This window comes from Notamacropus eugenii, chromosome X (assembly GCF_028372415.1).
Source record: "Notamacropus eugenii isolate mMacEug1 chromosome X, mMacEug1.pri_v2, whole genome shotgun sequence".
Taxonomy (NCBI): Eukaryota; Metazoa; Chordata; class Mammalia; order Diprotodontia; family Macropodidae; genus Notamacropus; species Notamacropus eugenii.
In genome coordinates this window covers 101,618,822-101,638,620 of record NC_092879.1, presented here as the reverse complement: position 1 = coordinate 101,638,620, position 19,799 = coordinate 101,618,822, and the positions used below count along the sequence as shown (strand labels likewise).

Sequence of the window (19,799 nt, the reverse complement as noted above, 5' to 3'; positions counted from 1 at the left end):
TGTGTAAGGGCTGAATTGTGTGTTAGGATGTGGCACCAACTCTCCCAGGGCTCTAGTCAGTTGTTGCGGGAGAGGGATATCGAGCCCCTTCTATGAAACATTGCTTCTTTCGATAATGGCTTTGGGGCCAGGCAGGAAGCCGCACTGGTGATCTGGAAGCCACTCCTGGGATTCTCTGGCTCCAAGAGGATTCCTTCTGCAAGGAGCTTTTCTCCTCAGTCATGGTTAGAAACAGGACTGGTGGTCTGGGGGCACTTCAGTTTCCCTGCCCCTGGGTGGTAGTAATGGGCTGGGCTGCTCTCACTGGTGGCTACAGGGGTTGAAAGCAGGAAAGTTAGTCTGGGGCTGTGCCTCTGGGTAGTGGCCCCCTGCTCCCCTCGGTGATGGCTTCATGCTTGTCTGCAGCTGTTGTCTGGGGAGGGGGGGGCGGGGCCGTTCTCCAGGCCCATCAGTGTTGCTGGTCAGTGCCCATTAACATTTTAATGACACATATGACTACTCAATGGTCTGCAAAGTGTTACTGCTGTGCTGCCTGGGGGTGGCAGCTGCTTCTGGCCAGGCCTGCTGGGTCCCCAGGCCTGCTTTCTCTGAGGATGACTAGTGGGGCTGAGGCTCCTTGGCAGTAGCTGCTGTTGGTGTCTGGTTCTCCACAGTGATGGATGCAGGGGCCAGGTTGGAAGCACGGGCTTCTGTTTCAAAGCGGGACTTGTCATTCTTTAATATGTAATCGGGAAAGAGAGGACCTGACCCTGGGCGTTGGCAGTGCTAGACCTGGAGTCAAGGGGACTTCACTGCTTGAGTTCAAATCCAGTTTCCCAACACTGACTAGCTGTGGACAAGTCATTAAACCTCCACTACCTCAGTTTCCACACCTGTAAAATAGGGATGAAAATACTACGGGGTTGTTGTGAGGATCAAATAGGCAATAAACGTTACTAAGTGCCTTCAGTGTGCCCAGCTCTCCAGTGGCTTTCAGCCTAATGGGTGAAGACCTTCAGAAAAGGCGGGAAACCAAGCAAAATCAAGGAGAGCAGCTGACTGTGGGAGATGTGCCCCCAGCCCTCCAGTGGTCCCCGAGGAGGTAGCGAGTACAAGAGCAGAGTCAGTCTGCCTTCTCCACGATGAGATTTCAAGAGATAAGCTTATCCTGGGGGAGGCCAACTCAGTGGAGCAGCTGGTGGGGAATGAAGGAACGTTATCAAATGAGATAATATTTATAAAAAACACTAAGCCCAGTGCCTGGCACATAGCAGGTGCTGTACTTCCCTTTCCTTTAGTGACCTTTCCCTGTTAGAAGGCACCTTAGTTAGAAAGAACCTGGGCCAACCCTCTCATTTTACAGAGGAGAAATGTGAGCAGCCCAACAGCGAAGGGCTTACCTGTTGAAAGTGCCAGGGCATAATCCGGTCATACAGAAAGGAAGGGACCCTGCAGAGAACTAGCCATGCCAACACTCAGTCACATCATGACCATTTGATGGACATCTTTTTTCACTATTAGTGAACTAAATCTTCTCCTTACCTGGGGCCTCTTGAGTGGCTCCCATGGCATCCATCGCCTTGTGTGGTGACATCCATGGCTATTGAGGGTAGCCCCTTAATGGCAGCATATGGGAGAACTGAGCATCCAGCCCATACATAAAGCCCTTCACTCCAGGATTTAGCGGGTGCACTTGGCTTGATATCACTCTGTTCCAGGTTTGGGCACTGGGCATGCCCAGACCTTCAGGTGACAGCCCCTTAGATACTGGAAGACCCCGAGGCTTCTCCTCTCCACAGGAAATCCCCTAGTTTCTCTATGGCCTTCCTAAAATGTGGTTCTCAGAACTTATGGGGTATGGCCAGACAGTGTGATCTAAGTGGAGGGGGGGCTGGGCTTGGGTTTCAATCCCACGTCAGATGCTGCTTATCTGGCCAAGTCACTTAGCCCATCTTTACCTCATTTTCCTCCTCTGTAAAAAATGATGAGTTGGATTCAGTGCCCTCTGGGGTCTCTTCTCACTTTCGACCTTTGATCGCTTTTCAATGCAGGCTAAGATCCTGTTTGGGTTCTGGCCGCTGTACCCCATTGTTGTCGCATGATGCTCAGAACCTGCTCAAAGCCCTAGATAGTTTTCTGACAAACTGCTGCCTAGCCAGGCCTCCCTGGTAGATCCCCATGCCAGTTTTGTGCTTGTCAAGTTTGCCCTTTGCCATTGCTGTGGCTCTGATGGCCCAGTAACTTGTCTGATTATTTCCTGTCTCTCCCTGCAGCCTACCTTGTCTTGAGTCATCTGCCAAGGCCCAGCTCTAGTCCTGGTGCTACTTGGAATGGCCTTTAAGGTGTGAGCAACAGGAGTCATGAGTACATGCTGAGTTAGGTGATGTGAAACCTGGTGACATCTCCAGAGGTTGGCATGGCCTGGGACAGTGACTTGGGCCAGTCCCTTCACATTTAGCCCTGGGCTCTTCTCTGAACTTTTAAAGTTCTGGCTCTTTAGATGCCTCTATGCAGTTCTCTCTCCTTCCCTCCCCTCCCTTCTCCTCCTCTTCTCTCTCTCATCTCTGTGTCCTCTCCTCTTCTCTTTTTCTCTCTCTCCCTCCCTTTTCTCTGTCTTTTTCCTGTGTCTGCTCTCTCTCTCTCTCTCTCTCTCTCTCTCTCTCTCTCTCTCTCTCTCTGTCTCCTCTCTCTTCTCTTTCTGTTCCCCCCCCCCCACTCTCTTACTGAATCATAAGCTAGCTTCTTGAGGGCAGAGACAGTAATTCATTTAGCTCTGGATTTCACCCAATGCCTAACCTTGCTCAGATTAGGTTGTGAATGCTTGTTGAATGAATTAAATTCATCCAGCATCCATCAGTGTTCAAGGCAATGAATGAAAGAGGGAGCTTGGAGTGGTAGCAAAAGCAACCTATTTCTAGAAGAAAACCTGTCAAAGAAGCTGCTGTGCCTGAGAACTCTTGCTACCAATGAAATCTGCAATACCTTCCTGTAGAGTGAGAGAGGTCAGGTACATCAGATTCTAAACATCATGTCAAAAATGGGAGGCTGTCATTCACCAGTCACAAGAACTTGATACTCACCAGTTTTGGACCTGTTTGGATACTGAGATGCCCAAGCCCCTGGCCCTGGGTGAGGAGAGCTAAAACAGAAGACAATACTGGGGAGGATTCTGAGTGAGCACCTTTTCCTTGGGGGGGGGTAGTGGGGAGCAAGGGTTGATTGTCATTTCTGATTCTTGCCCATTCCTGGCTAACCATATTTGTTAGAAAGGGCATGGACAGGTAGCTAATCTTTGAATGAGCCAGCACAGGGGAGTTGAGCTTCCTCTGACCACCTGAGGCATGTTTTGGGGGACAGCACCCCCACAGTGTTGTAGTGAGCCTCTCACCAACCATCAGGGAGTGCCCCCTTAGCTGCAGTGAACAACACCAAATGATGGAGGTGGAATGAGTGGATGGCTAGCCACATGAAGTACAGGGTGCATGAGACACACCACATGGGATCTTGTTGAAGGGAAATTTGTTCTTTTTGTATGACATGAAGTCAAATGATTCAACAGCTGGTCTGGAAAGAAGAAAACTCAGCTCATGGGCTGATGGAAAGTCAAAGGAACATGTACCAGGTACCACAGAAGCAGCCAAGTTCCAGCTTGCCTCCCAGAGTCCTTTGTCTAGAGCACAGGCTTGTGGCTATGCACCTTGACAAGATGTCGGAGAGCTGATCTTGCAGCAGCAGCATAGAAGCTATACCTGGTCCAGCAGACTGTAGCCCTTGTGCTCAGTGTCTTTTAGGTGGTAGCAACTGCTCAGTCAATGCTTGCTGAATGACAGAATGAAGGAATGAATGACTACCCACACTCCCACTGGGGAGGCACACTGGGCAGTGATTGCTGTGTTGGGCACATGGACCTGTTTGAAATGTTGACACATGGTCAGCCAGGTGATGACCTGCCATTCTGCCTTTTAGTGTGGGCAACCCCTGGAGACACAAGAAGGCTTGGGGAAAGGCAACAGATAGACCTGGAACAGGGGTCCAATTTACTTCAACCTTTGGAGGCTGGACTGGGGCTGGGCAGGAAGGAAGAATGACCATAACTGGACAAAATGAGTGGGATTTCCAGTGGGCTTCAGCAATTATTGAATTTTGGTTTGAGGAGTGGGAGGCAAGGTGGTGAGCAGGGTGGACATTCAGAGAGAATTTGGAATGGGCACTGCCTCTGGGGTCTGAAGATTTGCATTTGAATGAAGCTGGGTCTGCTAACTTACTAGCTCTGGGTGACTCCCTGCCCCTCAGTTTACCTCTTTCTAAAACGAAGGTGCTGGACTCAGAAATAAGACGGGATATTTAAGGTCACTTCCAGCTGGAAATGCTTTGAACTGGGTGAGAGGAGAAGTGGGGGTCAGTCCCTTCTTGCTTCTGCTTGAGTAGACAGTCTTGGAAACCAAAGATGCTCCTGGAAACAGCCTGTCCTTCCTCTTTCTTTACACCAACTGAAGGTATTCCAAAGGAGTCTTCTGAGGAATGAAACCAGCTCTTTTTACAATGTGTCGGTGTTTATCTGCCCTAGGGAAAGCAAGAGAAGGACAGGTAAGCCCTACTGGAACTCACTTTGCAATCAGTGGGTTGTCGTGGAAAGAGCCCTGCAGGAAGAATCAGGGGATCTGTCTTCCGAATCTGCTTTTACTACTCACTGGGCTGAGTCCTTTCCCTTGCCTCAGTTTCCTCCTCTGTAAAACTAGTTGATGTCTAAAGTCTTTTTCCAGCTCTGAAGCTAAGGTTTTCTTGTGTGGCTGTGTGGGGGCGTGCCCCTCCCAATCGCCCCTCCCCTGGTCTCCCCTCCCTTCCCCTCCTCAAATACCGGACACACACACACACACACACACACACACACACACACACACACACACACACACACACACACACTCTCTCTCTCTCTCTCTCTCTCTCTCTCTCTCTCTCTCTCTTTCTCTCTCTGTCTCTTTCTCTCTCTCTGTCGTCCGGCTCGCAGTTTCCACTTGGGAGGGAGGCTAGTGGGAGAAGGAGCCAGGCCAAGTGGCGGCTGAGCCAGGTTGGGGGCCATGGAGCAGCTGGGAACTGAGGAGAGGAGCTGAAGACAGCCTGTGAGCAGCCGCAGCCTTGCCGAGGGACATTCAGGTAAGCTAAGCCCGGCAGCTGCTTCTGGGCTGTGGGACCTTCCCCCATCCCTGCAGTGGATCGGATGCTGGGAAGGAAAGGTGGCCGGGATGTGTGCGTGAGTGTGTGTGTGTGTGTCTTTGGCCAGGCTGCTGGTTGAGCCCCCCACCTCCACCCCATGCCCTTTACCAACTTATCCAAGTGTTGATCCTTTTTTGTAGCTTGGGGTGGGGGGGCTGGCGAAGCGGGGAGGGGGGTCGGCTCTGCGCTAGTGCGCCCCCCCACTTCCACCACTGACGACTGCTCCTGCCTTCACTTGCAGTTCGACCCGCGGGGCTCCGGTCCGCCTCTCTTGGATCTCTGGGGAACAGAGCTGCTCACTGCCTGAGCAGGGGGGCGCCCCCACCAGGTTTGCAGATCCCTTCGCTAAGCTGGGTCCCAGGCCGGGGCTGGCGGCTGCTGGGGGGAGGGGAGAGGGACCCAGCCACGGCCAGCCTGAAGGACGGGAACGGAATGGGGGGGTTAGCACGGGGCTCCCCATTTCCAAGCCAGGGAGGGGGCTAGCTCTGGGGCTGCAGAAGCGATTGCAGCAGGAAAGAATCCACGTGGTGCCCTGCGTGTGCCGGGGGTGGGGGTGGGGGGGTTGCGGACAGGTCTGCAGAGGTCCTCTCGGGCCGCAGCTGCTGCCCTGGCTTGGCCTGGCCTCCCCCCAATTCCGCCGCCGCCATTTAGGGGGGCCCGCAGCCCCCCTCCGGTAGCCAGAGTCCGGTGGAGGCTGGAGGGGGTGCAGTGCGGAGCGGCCCAGCTCAGCGGGGGGCAACCCTGTGGTGGGGTGGAGAGCATCAGAGGGAATGGAATGGGGAGTGGGGAGCAGGCAGCCCGAGGACCTGAAGATGCAGACACAAGGGACTCCCCCCAAGTTCCCCCAGCTAGTTAAGGAGAGCAGAGAAGATGAGAGAATCCTGGCTTTTTAACTAGAAAGCCCACGCTCTTTCCCAATAATACCAGCCCACTCGTTGCTGCCCATTCTCAGTACAAAAGGGAGCAAACCTCACCTGCCACACTTCTGGCCTGTGTGACCTTGAACAAGTCTCTTCACCTTTCTGAGCCTTAAGTCTCAGCCAAGAAGGCAGAGAAGGACTGCACCCTGCCTCAGTGGAGGGAGTTCCTATAAATGGCACCACACTGGAAACTTAGCTCAGAGCTGAGAGTGCTGAGTTCTAGTTCAGGGCACAGTTCTGTTCTCTTTGGGCCATCTTTCCTGAGACCAGGACCCATCTGGCTGTTCTGAGCTTTGCAGCTATCGCTGGGGCCTAAAGGGACATGAGCATGTTTGATGATCACTTTCTAAGGAGCCAGTTGACTCTCTGGTTCTGCCTGTGGCTTCAAGGCTGGACCAGGCTGCTCCTACACTGGGCCAGTCTGGGCTCTCCATGGCTCACCTGTTGCCTAGCAATGATGCCATCACAATTAGAATTTTGCCAACAATGCTATTGCCAACATCAGAATCGGAGGATAGCAAGCCCCTCCCTCCCTTTCCCCTCACTCCCTTAATTCTTCCCTCCCTTCCTCCCTCACTCCCTTAATCCTTCCCTCTCCCTCTCTTCCTCCCTCCCTTCCTCCCTCACTCCCTTAATCCCTCTCTTCCTTCTTCCCTCCCTCCCTTCCTCTTTCCCTCCCTCCTTCCCTTCCTCCCTCCCTCAGTTAAACGGGAGCTGCTCAGGCCAGCAGGATCCAGCAGCTGGGCCAGCTGTTTAAGGAGGGACCTAGCACATTCAAGAAAGGAAATCATGAATTAAGGGAGTTCCATCTTCCCAGCCTGTTTCTCAAAACCTCCCCCCCCCATCCGCCACCCCATCACAAAGCTAACCTTGACCAGAGGAGATTTAACCAGGTAAGACGCTGTCTTCTCAGGGGGAACTTTGCTATTCTGAATGTAAGTAGTCAGTGGGCCAGGGGAGCAGAGCCAGCTCTTGTGTATATCAGTATTTATGGATGGATTGATTGAAAATGAGCCATAAAACAAGCTGCCTCCATTTCTCCAGTCTTCCCTTCTATGTCTCCCTAACCCTAGGAAGGTCATGGAAAATGCTGAACCTTGGTTTTTAGAGTGTTTAAAAATCAAAGGACTTCTGACCTTTCTCTCCCAACCTCCACCCCCTTCTCAACCTTCCTGTTACCATCAAGGGATATCAGTACCCTCCCAGTCCCCCAGACTCCCAACCCTCCCCCCTATATCTAATCACTTCACAAATTCTGTCAGTCCTATCCAGATACAATCTGTTCAGCCACTCCCCTTATCTCTGCTCAAAGGCAGCTGGACTAGGCCAGAAGTCCTGAAGTCCTGAGTTCAAATCCAGCCTCATATACACTTCTTCGCTGTGTGACCCTGGACAAATCACTTCACCACTGTCTGCCTCAGTTTCCTCAATTGTAAAATGGAGATAATAATTAACACCTTTAATTTAATTAATTAATTTAATTAACAGGGCTTTTAGGAGGGTACCATGATATCATAATTGTAAAGTGCTTACCACAATGTCTGGCATATAATTGGGGCTGTGTAAGTGGTAGCTATCGTCAGCAAAATCACCATCACTCACACAACCCTCCCCCCAGCTCAGGCCTTCATTGCCTCTCATCTGGACCATTTTACAGAGGGGGAAACTGGAACCCATGGAGGTTTAATGACTCACCTAAAGTCATAGATATTGTCATTTCTTGTGTGTGATGCCTCTCCGTGCTGCCTCAGTTTCCTCCTCTGTTAAATGGAGGGGTTTGTCCCCTTCTTCTCTGACTCTCTTGGCTTTATGTAGGAAAGAGGGAGGGACAGAGGGACCAGGCTCTCAGTCCTCCTGCTCAACAAGTGTACACTGGATTCAGAGATCTGGGGAGGTGTGGAGGGGAGCAGAGTTATCTCCTTTAAGAGTCAGTGAGGAGACCAAGTCAGGCTGAATGGTGGGGCACCCAAACGGATGGATAAATTCAATGGAATCATCCATCCAGAAGTTAGAGATCTGGGACTGGAGACTGGGTGACTGGGAGATTTGGGAGCAATCTCTGTTGGAGGAGGTGGTGGACAAGATCTTGGGGGAGGATTGTCGAATTCCAGCTTAACCTTCAAGGGTTGAGGAGGGAGGGAGCAGGGCAAGCGAGAAGGCAGTGTGTGGACTTCCTGTTGTGGTAGCAGAATTCTGAGAACATCAGGCACACCCATGGCCGAGTGAACTATAGAAATACCTCATGAGGCCGCTCTGCTGGGCTGCTTGAGAAGGGCATGTGGGTGTCAGCACATGTTCCCCACCACAGGTAGATTGTTCCTCCCATAACTTTGAGTCTTTTTTGCCTTTGCAGTTGAAAAGGTCATCATGGCTGTTGTGCACAACACCCAAGTCAGAGAAGAGTTCGCTGCCTTCCCTGAGATCATTGAGCTTAATGTGGGGGGCCAGGTGTATATTACTCGTTACCCCACCCTGGTCAGCGTCCAAGGTTCGCTGCTCTGGGAAATGTTCAGTCGCAACAATCCCCTGTCCTTGTCCCATGACAACAAAGGGCGGTTCTTTGTGGATCGAGATGGTTTCCTCTTTCGTTATGTGTTAGACTACATGAGAGACCACCAGCTGGTGTTGCCAGACCACTTTCCAGAGCGTAGCCGGCTCAAGAGGGAGGCCGAGTACTTCAGACTACCAGATCTTGTCAAGATCCTGGCCCCAGAGACTGGTAACAACAGCTCGATGGCCGATGACTCCAGAGTGAATGACTTGGAAGAGCAGTGTCCCAACTATGCCTCTAGTTCATCTGCCTCAGCTAGTGGTCCAGGCGGCTCCCCAGGGACCACCAGGGCCAGTGCTGTGGCCACCCGCAGGGGCGGTTACATCACCCTTGGTTACCGGGGTTCCTATACCCTAGGCCGGGATAGCCAAACAGATGCTAAATTTCGCCGTGTGGCCAGAATCATGGTGTGCAGCAAGATCTCACTGGCCAAAGAAGTGTTTGGTGAAACCCTGAATGAGAGTCGGGACCCTGACCGCCCTCCTGAGCGGTATACTTCCCGCTACTACCTCAAATTCAACCACCTAGAGCAAGCCTTTGACAAACTGGCCAGTGCTGGCTTCCACATGGTGACATCCAACTCCACAGGCACCTGTGCCTGTGCCCAGGACCAGGCTGATGACAAGATCTGGACCTCTTACACCGAGTATATTTTTTACCGTGAGTGATACTTAAAAAAAACATCACCCAACCAAAATAGAAGCCGCAAAGTCTCCTCCCCCTGACCCTGGCGCCCCTGGCCCTTGGCATCCCTGGCTCTAAAGTCATTCCCAATGCCATGCTCACTTCCCCTCTCCAGCACCTTCCTTGCCTCTGACTCTGGTCACCAAGAGCCCCCAAGTTCTCCTTGGATCAGGGTCTTGGGTGTCAACTTCGAGTAGTGGATAGCAAACTCTGTCCCAGGCTCTGATGTATATGTATTGCTATGGTGGGTCAGGGAATGGGGGTGCGGTGGGGTGGGGGTGAGGGGTAGGGGAGGGGGATGAATGCCATGGATGAAAGCTCTCCAGTGGAGAAAGAGGGACCCCCAAGGCTGCCAATCTCCACCTCCTCCTCAGCACCTTCTCTTGGGTTGGCTTGGACACTGCGATTTATATAACCTGATGCCTTGGGCCCTGGGTGGAGTGGTCAAGGGGGGGTCCGACAGTTTCTAGATTCCATCTCCAGAAATATCTTCATGGTCCCACAAGGTGAACTAGAGGAAGATGGTAGCTCGTGAGGACCCTAAGCAACTGGGCATTTTCGGGGGAAGGTTGGGGGAAAGGGAGGGGGAGGACGATTTCTGGCAAAGGTCGGCAGAACAGCTATAGGGAAGAGGGGGAGGGAGTGGGCAGTACAGAGGATCAGTGACCTGTTGGTCCTCAGAGGCTGCAGAGTGCTTAGGGTGACCTGAATGGGGAGAGGTCTCTCTCTAGTGTGTCTGATGGTGCCAGCCAGACTGGCCCAAGGCTACCAGGGCCCTGGCACTTACTGAGCAAACGCAATAAAGGAAGAAACAATAAAGAGCCCTCCCTTTCCTTCTCTGCCTCTTTCTTCACCTCTCTGCAGGAGCCCTTGCTCAGCAGAATGTGCAGGGTTATTCCTGGCCTTCTCAGCCCTGTGACCCTAGGGGAGCCTCTAAGCAGACCCGAAAATGCTAGAACGGGTGGCCTTGTTTCTTGTTGGCTGTTGGGCTGGTGATTAGTGTGCCAGACTTTGTCCTTCCCTTCAGACGTTCCTACCCACACTCGACACCCCAGGCTGAAGCCTGAACAGCTTGACTAGGCCATCAGACCTCTAGCTCCCTCCTCTCTGGGCCTTCTATGCTTAAAAGAGCATGAGTACGCTTCGTTCATCTTACAGATAAGGAAACTTAGGCGTAGGGGAGGAAGGGAGTGGCCCTGGGTTGCACAGTAGTAAATGATTGGACCAGGATGCCTGGGTCCTTGGACCCCCAACCCAACTCTCTAGTCTTCATCTATAAGATGACAGGCTCAGCCTCTCTGATGTCCAAAGCTTCTTCTGGCTCAAACAGCCTAGAAATCTGTGTTTCAAGCCTGGGGAGGTAGGCACACTGCACATTGACCATCTGGGGTAAAGGAGTATATGGTGACATTGGAGCACCCTCTGCCTGGGATCTGCCCAGTGACTCTTTCTCCTGTTTTGTGGGTGATATCCAGGGATCTGAAGCAGGGCATGTCTCTCCCTATCCTAGGCCTCCTGCACTGTCTACTCTAGCCATCCCAGGCATCCTCCTGGTCTCATGGGGAGAGGCTGCCAGCAGCTGTGGGGGGAGGGGAAAGGTACTTGGAGAATGAACTGGCCAGCTAGGGAGTGTCCAATAAATGCCCAGGTGATTGGCTTGAGATCAGCCTGGCCTCTCAGTGAGGACTTTCATCTCTGTCCATTTGACCCAACAATGGGAGGGTTGGTGAGTAGAAGAGACAGCTGTGTCCAGATAGAGGAAGGGCCTGCCCCAGGCCAGGCTGCTGTCCTTGTGGCACACAGGCAGCATGCTGCCAGCCATGGGACCAAGGGCATCCCCCTGTTTCAAGCCTCAGTTTCCTGTTCTTTAAAGTGAGGATGGTAATGCCTGCAGCCCCATGTCATCTCAGAGTGGGAAAGGGCAGTGTAGGTGGGAGAGCACTCTGGACTGTGGCCTCTCAAGCCAGCCCCCACACATGCCCCTGCCTGGAGGCCTGGGCTCCTGGGCTCCATCCCCAGCCTTGCCACTCAGCACTTCACCTGCTATCCCCACTCTGAGGGTCTCAGTTTCCTCATCTGTGAAATGACAGTGTTGGCCTCACTGATTTCTGAAGTCTAGTGTATGTCCATGCCCTCCTCCACCCCCCTAAACCTGGGCTCCATGAAAGCCCAAGGCTCAACCCTTGACAACTGTCCATCAGCATATTCGCTCATATATCCAACAGTAATGGCTGCAGGACTGGGGACACCCTGGGGATTTATTTGGATTCCAAATCTGAAAGCAGTTAAGGCCCAGTACATGTTTAGAAACAATTTCCTGTCTCCATCTCCACCTTCAGCCTCTGTCTGGGGTGGAAATTCAGGCACTTCGGGAAAAGAGCAGGGTGCAGGGAAGTCCTTCAGAGTTCTCAGGAAGAAAACAGGGCTGGCCTACGGAAAAGGAAGGCTGTGAGCCCGCCAGGCCCAGCTCTCTGGGCAGAGCTGTTTCATTGTGACAGACCCTTTGGCAGGGCCCTTCCTGCCATTGGAAGGAGAGCTGGGCTGCCCCATGCCATCCCCAGGGACATCCCCCACTTCACTCCCTTTCCTTCCTCCAGGAGGTCAGGGCCTGGCTTCCAGTCTCTCTCCTCCCCAGGGCCTGCCCTCACACTGAGGATGTTAACTTTTCTTTGGACCCTCCCAGTTCCTTAACTTGTTTCCCATGACTTACTCACCCCTCCCTTAGGCATACACGAAGGTGGTTGGACCCTTGTCATCCCCCATAAGCATTGCCCTTCCATGTGCACAATCTTTGAAGGTCCTTGATCCAATCACAGCCTTTTCTAGCTCTCCCTGTTTCTGTCTCTCTCTCTGTGTCTTTATCTGTCTCTCTTTCCATCTTTTACACTTTGTGGTGTCTGTGTCTCTGTTTCTCTTTCTATGTCTCTGTCTCTGTCTGCCATTCTCTCTGTCTTTGTATATCTGTCTCTGCTAAGAAATCTGTGTTTAGTGGACAAGATGAAGGCCCAAGATGCCAGGGAGAAGGCTGAGCTGCAACATTGGTATTTTGTGTTTGGTTTCTTTGCCAAGAAGAATGACTTGGGTATTGGAAATGGAGCTGAAGTGGTTGATTGGCAGCTCATCCTCAAGATCACTAAAGAAAGAAAAAGAGAGCACCCAGCTGCTCTTGCTGAAACTCATCTCAGCTGGTCCAGAGGAAGGATGGCCATCCTTTGGAAGGTGAAGAAAGAAGGGATGGGCAGAGGGGACTGCAGACATGTCAGGCAGATTCAAAAGATCCTGGAAAGCCCAGCAAGAGAGCACAGGACTGGAGAGAGCACATATTGTCCTGATTCTCCAAAAACAGAAGAGAAAGATGTGGTAGCCCCAAAGCCAATTGGGTGTCAGTGGGGTAGATAAGAGAGCAACAGCATGGCATCCTCTGCCCAGGGCAGATCCTTTGTGCAGTAGATTGGGTTCACTTATGGGCACCATCGTTTAGGAAGGACATTGATGAACTGTGGACCGTCCAGGGGAGGGAAGCACCGTCATAGCCTATGTCATATAGGATCAGGCAAGTGATTGAGTATTTCTTAAGTACTGAAAAGGGCCAAGTTCTTCACTCAACACTGGGGTATGAAGAAAGGCACTCCCCCCAAATCCCACCAAACCCGAAAGAGCTGAAGGAGCTTAGGATGTTTAGCCTTCCATGGAGCACAAGGCAGCCAAGTCCAAGTATTTCAAGGTTTTTCAGGATATCTGTTAGTCTTTATAGTGTTCTATGTATTCTCAGTACCTCTAATCTGGGGGTGCCTGTTCTTCTTGTGTTACCCTTCAAGAAACCCCAGAAAAGAACAGATAGAATCGTGTTTCCTGAATCGCACTTTGCCCTAACAGCTTTCCAGGGTCCTGGGGTCTGTGGCAGTGTCTGGCTAGTCAGTAGTCATGAAGAAGGGGAAGGAGAAAGAGAGGTGCCCCTTGACTGCCCCATATGCTCCCACTAGTAGGAGTGCCTCAGGCTGAAGTGGCAGCACCATCCCTGGCCCATCATCTTTGGGAGTCCCCAAGCAACGACTTGGATCTGTCTTGGGTGCCCCCATCACCCCACTCCCCAGTTTCACTGGATAGCAGCAAAGGGGCAGTGATGTGTAGCTGAGGCAGAGAGAGACTGTTCTACCTTGTGATTAGTCAATGACCCACCTTGCTCCAACTGTGGGCAAAGAGGCTGGTCTTGAGGTCAATCAATGCCTGTCCATAGCAAGAGCAGACTGGTGGGGACTCATTGCCTTTGGTTCTTGGTTGTTTTTAATAAGAAAACATTTGGTCAGAGGTCAGAAAATCAAGGAACAGCTGGTTGGCCTGTGACACACGCAGGGCAGATAAGAGGTTCATGTGTGAGGCTTAGACAAGAGTTTCCTGTTTATGTTCTCAGTCTCCATGTCAGTCGTCAGTGACGCACAGAACAGCTGCCAGGCAACGGGAGCTCCCACCTCGAAAGTGGCAGCTCCTTGGCCCTGCCTCCCTTCTCACCATGAGCAAGTGTGTGTACCATCTCCACTCACTCTGGACTTTCTAGATCACAGGTTGTCTAGGGAGGAGAAATCTGTATGCAGCATGAGACCCATTCCCAAGGACAGCAACGGATTGGGTGGGTGGGGGGAGGGGAGAGAGACAGATACAGCGAGAGACAGAGACACATGCAAGGAGAGACAGTGAGACAAAGAGACAGAGAGATACAGACAGAGACGGAGAGACAGAGACAGACAGACACACAGAGAGACAGAGACACAGACACACAGAGACAGACAGAGACAGAGGAAGACACAGAGAGAGATAGGAACAGAGAGACAGACTGACACACAGAGACAGAGAGACAGAGTCAGGGAAACTGAATACTCCAGTAGACTCTTGGATAATTGTGGCTTTCTTTTCTGCTTCTGGAATTCTGCCTAATGATTTCTCACCCTGGGAAATAGCCCCTCCAGCTACTGGTTTCATGGAGGTCATCCCATCCTGTGTTTGTGTTGTGATACTGTACGATGGCCCTCAAATAGGAGATTTAAACAAAACCTCAGGAACTCACAAGATCATTCTTCCTAGGCATTCTTTAAGGGTCCTAACTAAGATATGCCCCTGCAAGGGGGAGAGTCTAAATGTGGCCCAGAGAATGTAGATGTCTTCCTTTGGATTTCTGAAGGCCACGCTTGAGAGGAGAAGCAAGAGAGCTGACTGCTGCTGGATAAGAGAACCAAGAAAATTCCCCCAGTGGGAGTATGAACAGTTTATTGATTTTCCAGAATAGTCAAACCAATTCCCAGTTTCATCAACAGTATATTGGTGTCCATACCCTTTGACTTAGACATCCCACTGCTGGGCATATGATTCTATTTACAAGGAAATAGTTATAACTCTTCGCTTTGTGGTAGCACAGTACAACAGAAACATTGCAGAAGCTGATTGGGGAATGGCTAAATAAGCTGTGGTCCAGAAATGCATGCACAGTTATTGGCCTGCAAGAGAGAATGAATAAGAAGAATCCAGCAAAGCTCCATGAGGGATCTATTGATTGATGCAGAAAGGAAGCAGGACCAGCCAGGAGCCGACTGATACGATGGCTGCGACGATGTCCATGGAAAGGATAGTGAAAGCTGATGGGTGTGGAGTGTCACATACACTGTGGATTCCTTGGTTAGTTTTGTTGAATGGCTTTTTTTTCCTTCCTTCCTTCCTTCCTTCCTTCCTTCCTTCCTTCCTTCCTCCCTCCCTTCCTTTCTCCCTCCCTCCCTTCCTTCCTCCCTTCCTTTCTCCCTCCCTCCCTCCCTTCTTTTCTCCCTCTCTCCCTCCCTTCCTTCCTTCCTTCCTCCCTTCCTTCCTCTCTTCCTTCCTTCCTTCTTTCCTTCCTTCCTTCCTCCCTCTCTTCCTCCCTTTCTTCCTCCCTCCCTCCCTTCCTCTCTCTCTCCCTCCCTTCCTCCCTTCCTTCCTTCTTTCTTTCCTTCCTTCCTTCCTTCCTTCCTTCCTTCCTTCCTTCCTTCCTTCCTTCCTTCCTTCCTTCCTTCCTCCCTTCCTTCCTCCCTCCCTCCCTCCCTTCCTTCCTCCCTCCCTTCCTCCCTCCCTTCCTCCCTCCCTCCCTTCCTTTCTCCCTCCCTTCCTTCTTTCCTTCCTTCCTTCCTTCCTTCCTTCCTTCCTTCCTTCCTTCCTTCCTTCCTTCCTTCCTAATCTGTTCCAAGGGATAGCTCCCTAGGAAATGAAAGTGACTGAAAAACAAAAGAGGTTCAGAAAACTATGTCGTTGTGGAGCTCTTTCATTCTCTCCCTTTACACTCTGTCTTCATTCTCTTCTTGTTCCAAATGTTTGAGGCGCTCGTTGGGAAGCAGTGCTCCATAAAAGCGGGGAGTAAGGAGGGATAGCATTCCTGGCATGGGGGACTGCTAGTTCAAAGGTCCAGAGGTGGAAGATGGATTGCCATGTATGAGGTTCAGCAGGAAGGCCTGGGCTAGATTGTAGAGTGTCTGGAGTGAGGTAGAATTGAGGTGGAACAGGAGGTTGGGGCCAGGTTGTAAAAGACTTTCAGTGTGAAACAGAGGAATTTCTGTTTGATCCTAAGCAATAATTGGAATTGAAACTTATTGAGGAATCTGGTGCTTTAGGAAAATCACTTTGGCAGACACAGGGCAAGGAAGTCACAGGAGGGGGCAGGGACCGATCTCTGAAACTGCAGCATGAGGAGGGAGCTGTCAGGGATATTTCAAGAGTTTGCTCTAAATGGATTTTCCTGATTTTATCTTGCATTTCAAGTAGGTCAATCATCAGTTTGTTTTTTTTAAACCATAGCAACATGATGGAGCTTGTCATGGAAAGTGTTTCAAAGAGAGGCAGACTCTAATGGGCACCGGGATCACTAACAGCAGTATCCATGTGCTCCAGTCCAGCTTTGATGGCGTGAGGTAACAGAAGGAATCTGCAACAATATCCTTCCTAAAGAACCATCTCCAGAGGCATGGACATCTACCTTGGTGGATGGGGAGTTCACACTGATGAGATTATGAATCTTTTGAAGGACTGAAGGAAGTTGGACAGGCTGGCTCGCCCTGACTTCTAGATGAATTTATTCCGTTTGTCTGTCTCTGTCTCTCTCCTCTTTCTTCTCTCTCTCTCTCTCTCTCTCTCTCTCTCTCTCTCTCTCTCTGTCTCTCTCTCTCTCTCTCTGTCTCCCTGTCTCTCTCCATATCTGTCTTTCTCCCTTCATCTCTCCTCTGTCTCACTGTCCACCCCCACCCCCAAAGCAGGCAGGACATAGTACGATCCGTTTAGGAACTCTCAAAGGTTAAGCTTGTCAAGGCACAGTAGAGGCCTCCCAAGGCCTAAGGCAGGTTGGAGAGAGTGCCAGTCACCGGAAGCCTCCTCTGCCTCCTGGGTGGCATCCTATGCAGAGGCTACTGGGCACTTTCACTCGCTCACACTCCTATAACTCACAACTTCTAATTCTGTTCACTTCTATAGAGACCTCATCACTCAGTGGCACTATACCAACTTGGAAGACTGATGAGTCCACTTGAATCCCTGGTCCCCCCTCGTTCACTCCCAAAGCCTGGCAGTCTGTCTGCTTTCATTTACTATGGGAAGTTTGCCCTTTTAGGATTGAAAAATTTAGAAACAAGGAAGCAAAAGCCTTTAGCCAGATGGGTGCTTTGTTCTCTCTTCCTAGGGAACCCTTCAGTGGATGAAGAACAAGGCTTCAGCTCCTCTCCAAGCTCTTCACCTGACAGCAATCAGAAGAGAGGTGCAAGTGAGCCTAGTCCCTGGGGGACTGGTGGGTAGGGAGGTGGTGCCCACAAATGTTTGGGCAGAACCTGTTAGGATGATTGCTCTGTGCCTCTGATGTTAATCACACATGTACATGCTCATGGGGCCAGGCTCCACACCACCAAGAGCAAACTGAAGAGATGCTAAGGTTCTATCAGTACGACACAAATAGCCCCCTCACTGCCCTACTTAGGTCATCTGCACCACTGATGGGGAAGTTGGGTCTAAGGTTTCTGGTTTGTGCCATTTCACTCTTAACCATGTTCTGCCTTGTAGGAGCCTGGGAACTAAGCCAGAGAGATAGAGAAATGAGGTTACAATTAATTACAATAAAGGTTATTATAATATAGGGGTGTGTGTGTGTGTGTGTGTGTGTGTGTGTGCGTGTGTGTGTGTAAGTATTGGATCCATCAGCCTCAGGGAGTAGGTATTAGCAATTTGCTGACAGTCTGGAATGAGATCTTTAGTGAGGCACCCTGGGGTGCTTGACCCATGCTGTCTAATGTTCTTATCAGTGCTATGGATAAAGGCAGAGATAGTGGACTTCGCAAAGGTGCAGATAACTCCAAGCTGGGAAGGAGAGCTAGCACACTGCACAGCAGGGTCAGCTTCCAAAGACATCTTGGCAGGCTAAAACATTGTACTAAATTGAATGGGATGAAATTCATTTGGGATTCTTAGAAAGTCTTCCGTTTATATTCCAAATGTCAACTCCATAAGGATTGGAAGAAGGCTGTGAGGGTGACCAGGGTAGTGGAGGCCTTTGAGACCTTGACATATGAGGGTCGAATGAAGGAACTGATAATATTGGAGAAGAGATATCGGGAGATGATCTCTGTCTGTAAGGATTTCAAGACTGTTATGTGGAAATGGGGCTTGATTTATTGTGGATTGGGGTGGAGTTTGGCCCCAGGGAACCGAATGAGAAGCATTTAGGGTGGAAATTAGTGAAGCCAGATGATAAAAAGAAAGGAAGTCTGAACAGCATGATCTGTCCCTAAGGGAATTGGGCTTCGTTAAGAGGTGCTGGCTTTCTGCTCTGCAGAGGTCTGGAGGCAGAGGCTGTCTCCTCAGCAAAGACAGGATTCCCACCCAGCTGTTATGTGTTGAAATTGATGCCAGTTGAGGTCTCCCTCGGTTCTGTAGCTGAACAGCTCTAATGTTAGAGATTGTTAGGGCTAAAAAAGAATTGTAAATTCCATCTTGTCCAGCCCCTTCATTGTATAGATGAAGAAACCGAGGCCAGGAAAACTCAAATGATTTGTCCAAAGTAACTCCTCACATGTGCCCTCCTTATAGCTTCTAACGATTTGATTTCCTTCCCCTTCATTTTCCTTGCCCTCTCTCCCTACCCTGTTGCCTAGGAGAGAGCTACCAGGAAGTGCCCAGGTTCAACAACATCTGGGAGCTGAAATCTCTCCAAGAAGATGACCTGAGTTTGGAAGGTGTATCTGGTACCTACAGATTTCCAGCCTCTAGCCCAGAGAAGAGCCAGGAAGAGGCTGGTGTGGCCCATGTCGAGGCAGTTGAGGATCAAACCCCTCAAAATTCTGGGAGACCTGAGCCACAGTTGTCTGTCCCTTTTGTCTGGCCTGACCAGGACCCAAGCCCCTCGAGACCAGAATCCCATAGTTACTACCAACCCTTTAAGCATTTGGGGAAGGCAAAGCAATTAGGTGCCAGATGGAACAATGAACAGTCTAGTGTTCCAGAGAAAGGGATTGAGAACGATTCTGGCAGAGACCAGGCCAGTGAGGAGCGGAGACTTATGGAGGTGGAACTGGGCAAATGCATTGAGGATTTTCGCAAAATCAAGATCCCTTGCACTTTCCCTAATAAAAAAAGACCATGGCAGAGTGAGCTTCTCCAAAAATACCATGTCTGAGGACAAAGGGAAATCTCACCTCCTGTTACCACCAATTCCATCCCAATCCAACCTGTTGTTGTATGTAAGGTCTCTGGAATTATCCCCCTCTCTTTTCAATGTCTTCATTGCAGGGGCTAGGCAAGGGGGTCAAGATCTTTTCGGAATGTACTAGTTGATTTCTACATTCCCCGTGGACAGTTTCTGACCTCCGAAACACTGTAGTCATGTTGAAATAAACTCCTCTGCCCCACCCCAAATATGGTGTAATTACTTAGCCTCTTAATGTGATGATATGAATTCTAGAAGGCTAGAGACTGAAGAGATTTTAGAGACAGTTTAGTCTAGCTCTTTTTTTTTTTTTTTTACCAGAAACAGGGAGGAGGAAACAGAGGCCAGAAGAAGGATTATGGAGCTTGGAGATCATCTAATTCAATCCCCTGATTTTATATAGGACCCAAGGTCCTAGGTCCCCTGGCTCTAGGCTCACATGGACCAGGGCCAATTTAGGGGGATGACCTAAAAGATCTTTGGCTTGTACTGGTTCCACCCATAGTTTATTCTGGGAAATCTCCAAATATAGCTCATGGCTAGGGATCCACAAATACAGGCAATGGCTTCCCTCAGGTCCATGTAAAAGTACTTATTGTAACAATGCAGTTGTTGCATATAGCGGATTTTATTTGACCTCAGAAGGAATCTAAAGGAATTATAGGAACCCAGAAACAATGCAGAAACACACAAAGGACTCACAGTTATGAATAATCAATACAGTTCTCCAAACCTCCACAATCAGCACTCAAAC

At 50.5% G+C, this 19,799-nt stretch overlaps 2 protein-coding genes and 1 long non-coding RNA gene across 7 annotated transcripts in view; 2 read left to right on the top strand and 1 right to left on the bottom strand.

Annotated features, from left to right (window-relative positions):
• Positions 1–5,121, top strand: part of LOC140515644 (Krueppel-like factor 8) — a 51,061-nt gene extending 45,940 nt beyond the window's left edge. The window contains exons 7-8 of the transcript XR_011971113.1: positions 4,476–4,566; positions 4,988–5,121. The gene's annotated coding sequence lies outside the window, so the exon portion shown is untranslated. The remainder of the gene's footprint in view (positions 1–4,475; positions 4,567–4,987) is intronic.
• On the bottom strand, positions 2,935–6,409 carry LOC140515645 (uncharacterized). Of its 2 annotated transcripts, none has more exons than XR_011971114.1 (4): positions 6,168–6,409; positions 5,302–5,607; positions 4,278–4,542; positions 2,935–3,798 (listed from the first exon to the last, which is right to left on the bottom strand). It is a non-coding gene; the product is annotated as an uncharacterized lncRNA (long non-coding RNA). The 2 variants fall into 2 exon arrangements; XR_011971115.1 differs by having other exon boundaries at positions 5,306–5,607.
• Positions 5,441–19,254, top strand: LOC140515643 (BTB/POZ domain-containing protein KCTD12-like). Of its 4 annotated transcripts, none has more exons than XM_072626444.1 (4): positions 5,441–5,521; positions 8,467–9,324; positions 17,033–17,113; positions 18,495–19,254. In XM_072626444.1, exons 2-4 carry the CDS (start codon positions 8,481–8,483, stop codon positions 19,013–19,015), a joined length of 1,446 nt encoding a protein of 481 aa, XP_072482545.1. In that variant the 5' UTR covers positions 5,441–5,521; positions 8,467–8,480; the 3' UTR covers positions 19,016–19,254. The 4 variants fall into 4 exon arrangements, with proteins under 4 accessions (XP_072482545.1, XP_072482546.1, XP_072482544.1 ...); XM_072626445.1 differs by lacking the exon at positions 5,441–5,521 and adding an exon at positions 6,879–7,006 and having other exon boundaries at positions 17,033–17,107; XM_072626443.1 differs by lacking the exon at positions 5,441–5,521 and adding an exon at positions 6,879–7,006.
• Positions 19,255–19,799: the final 545 nt, after the last annotated feature.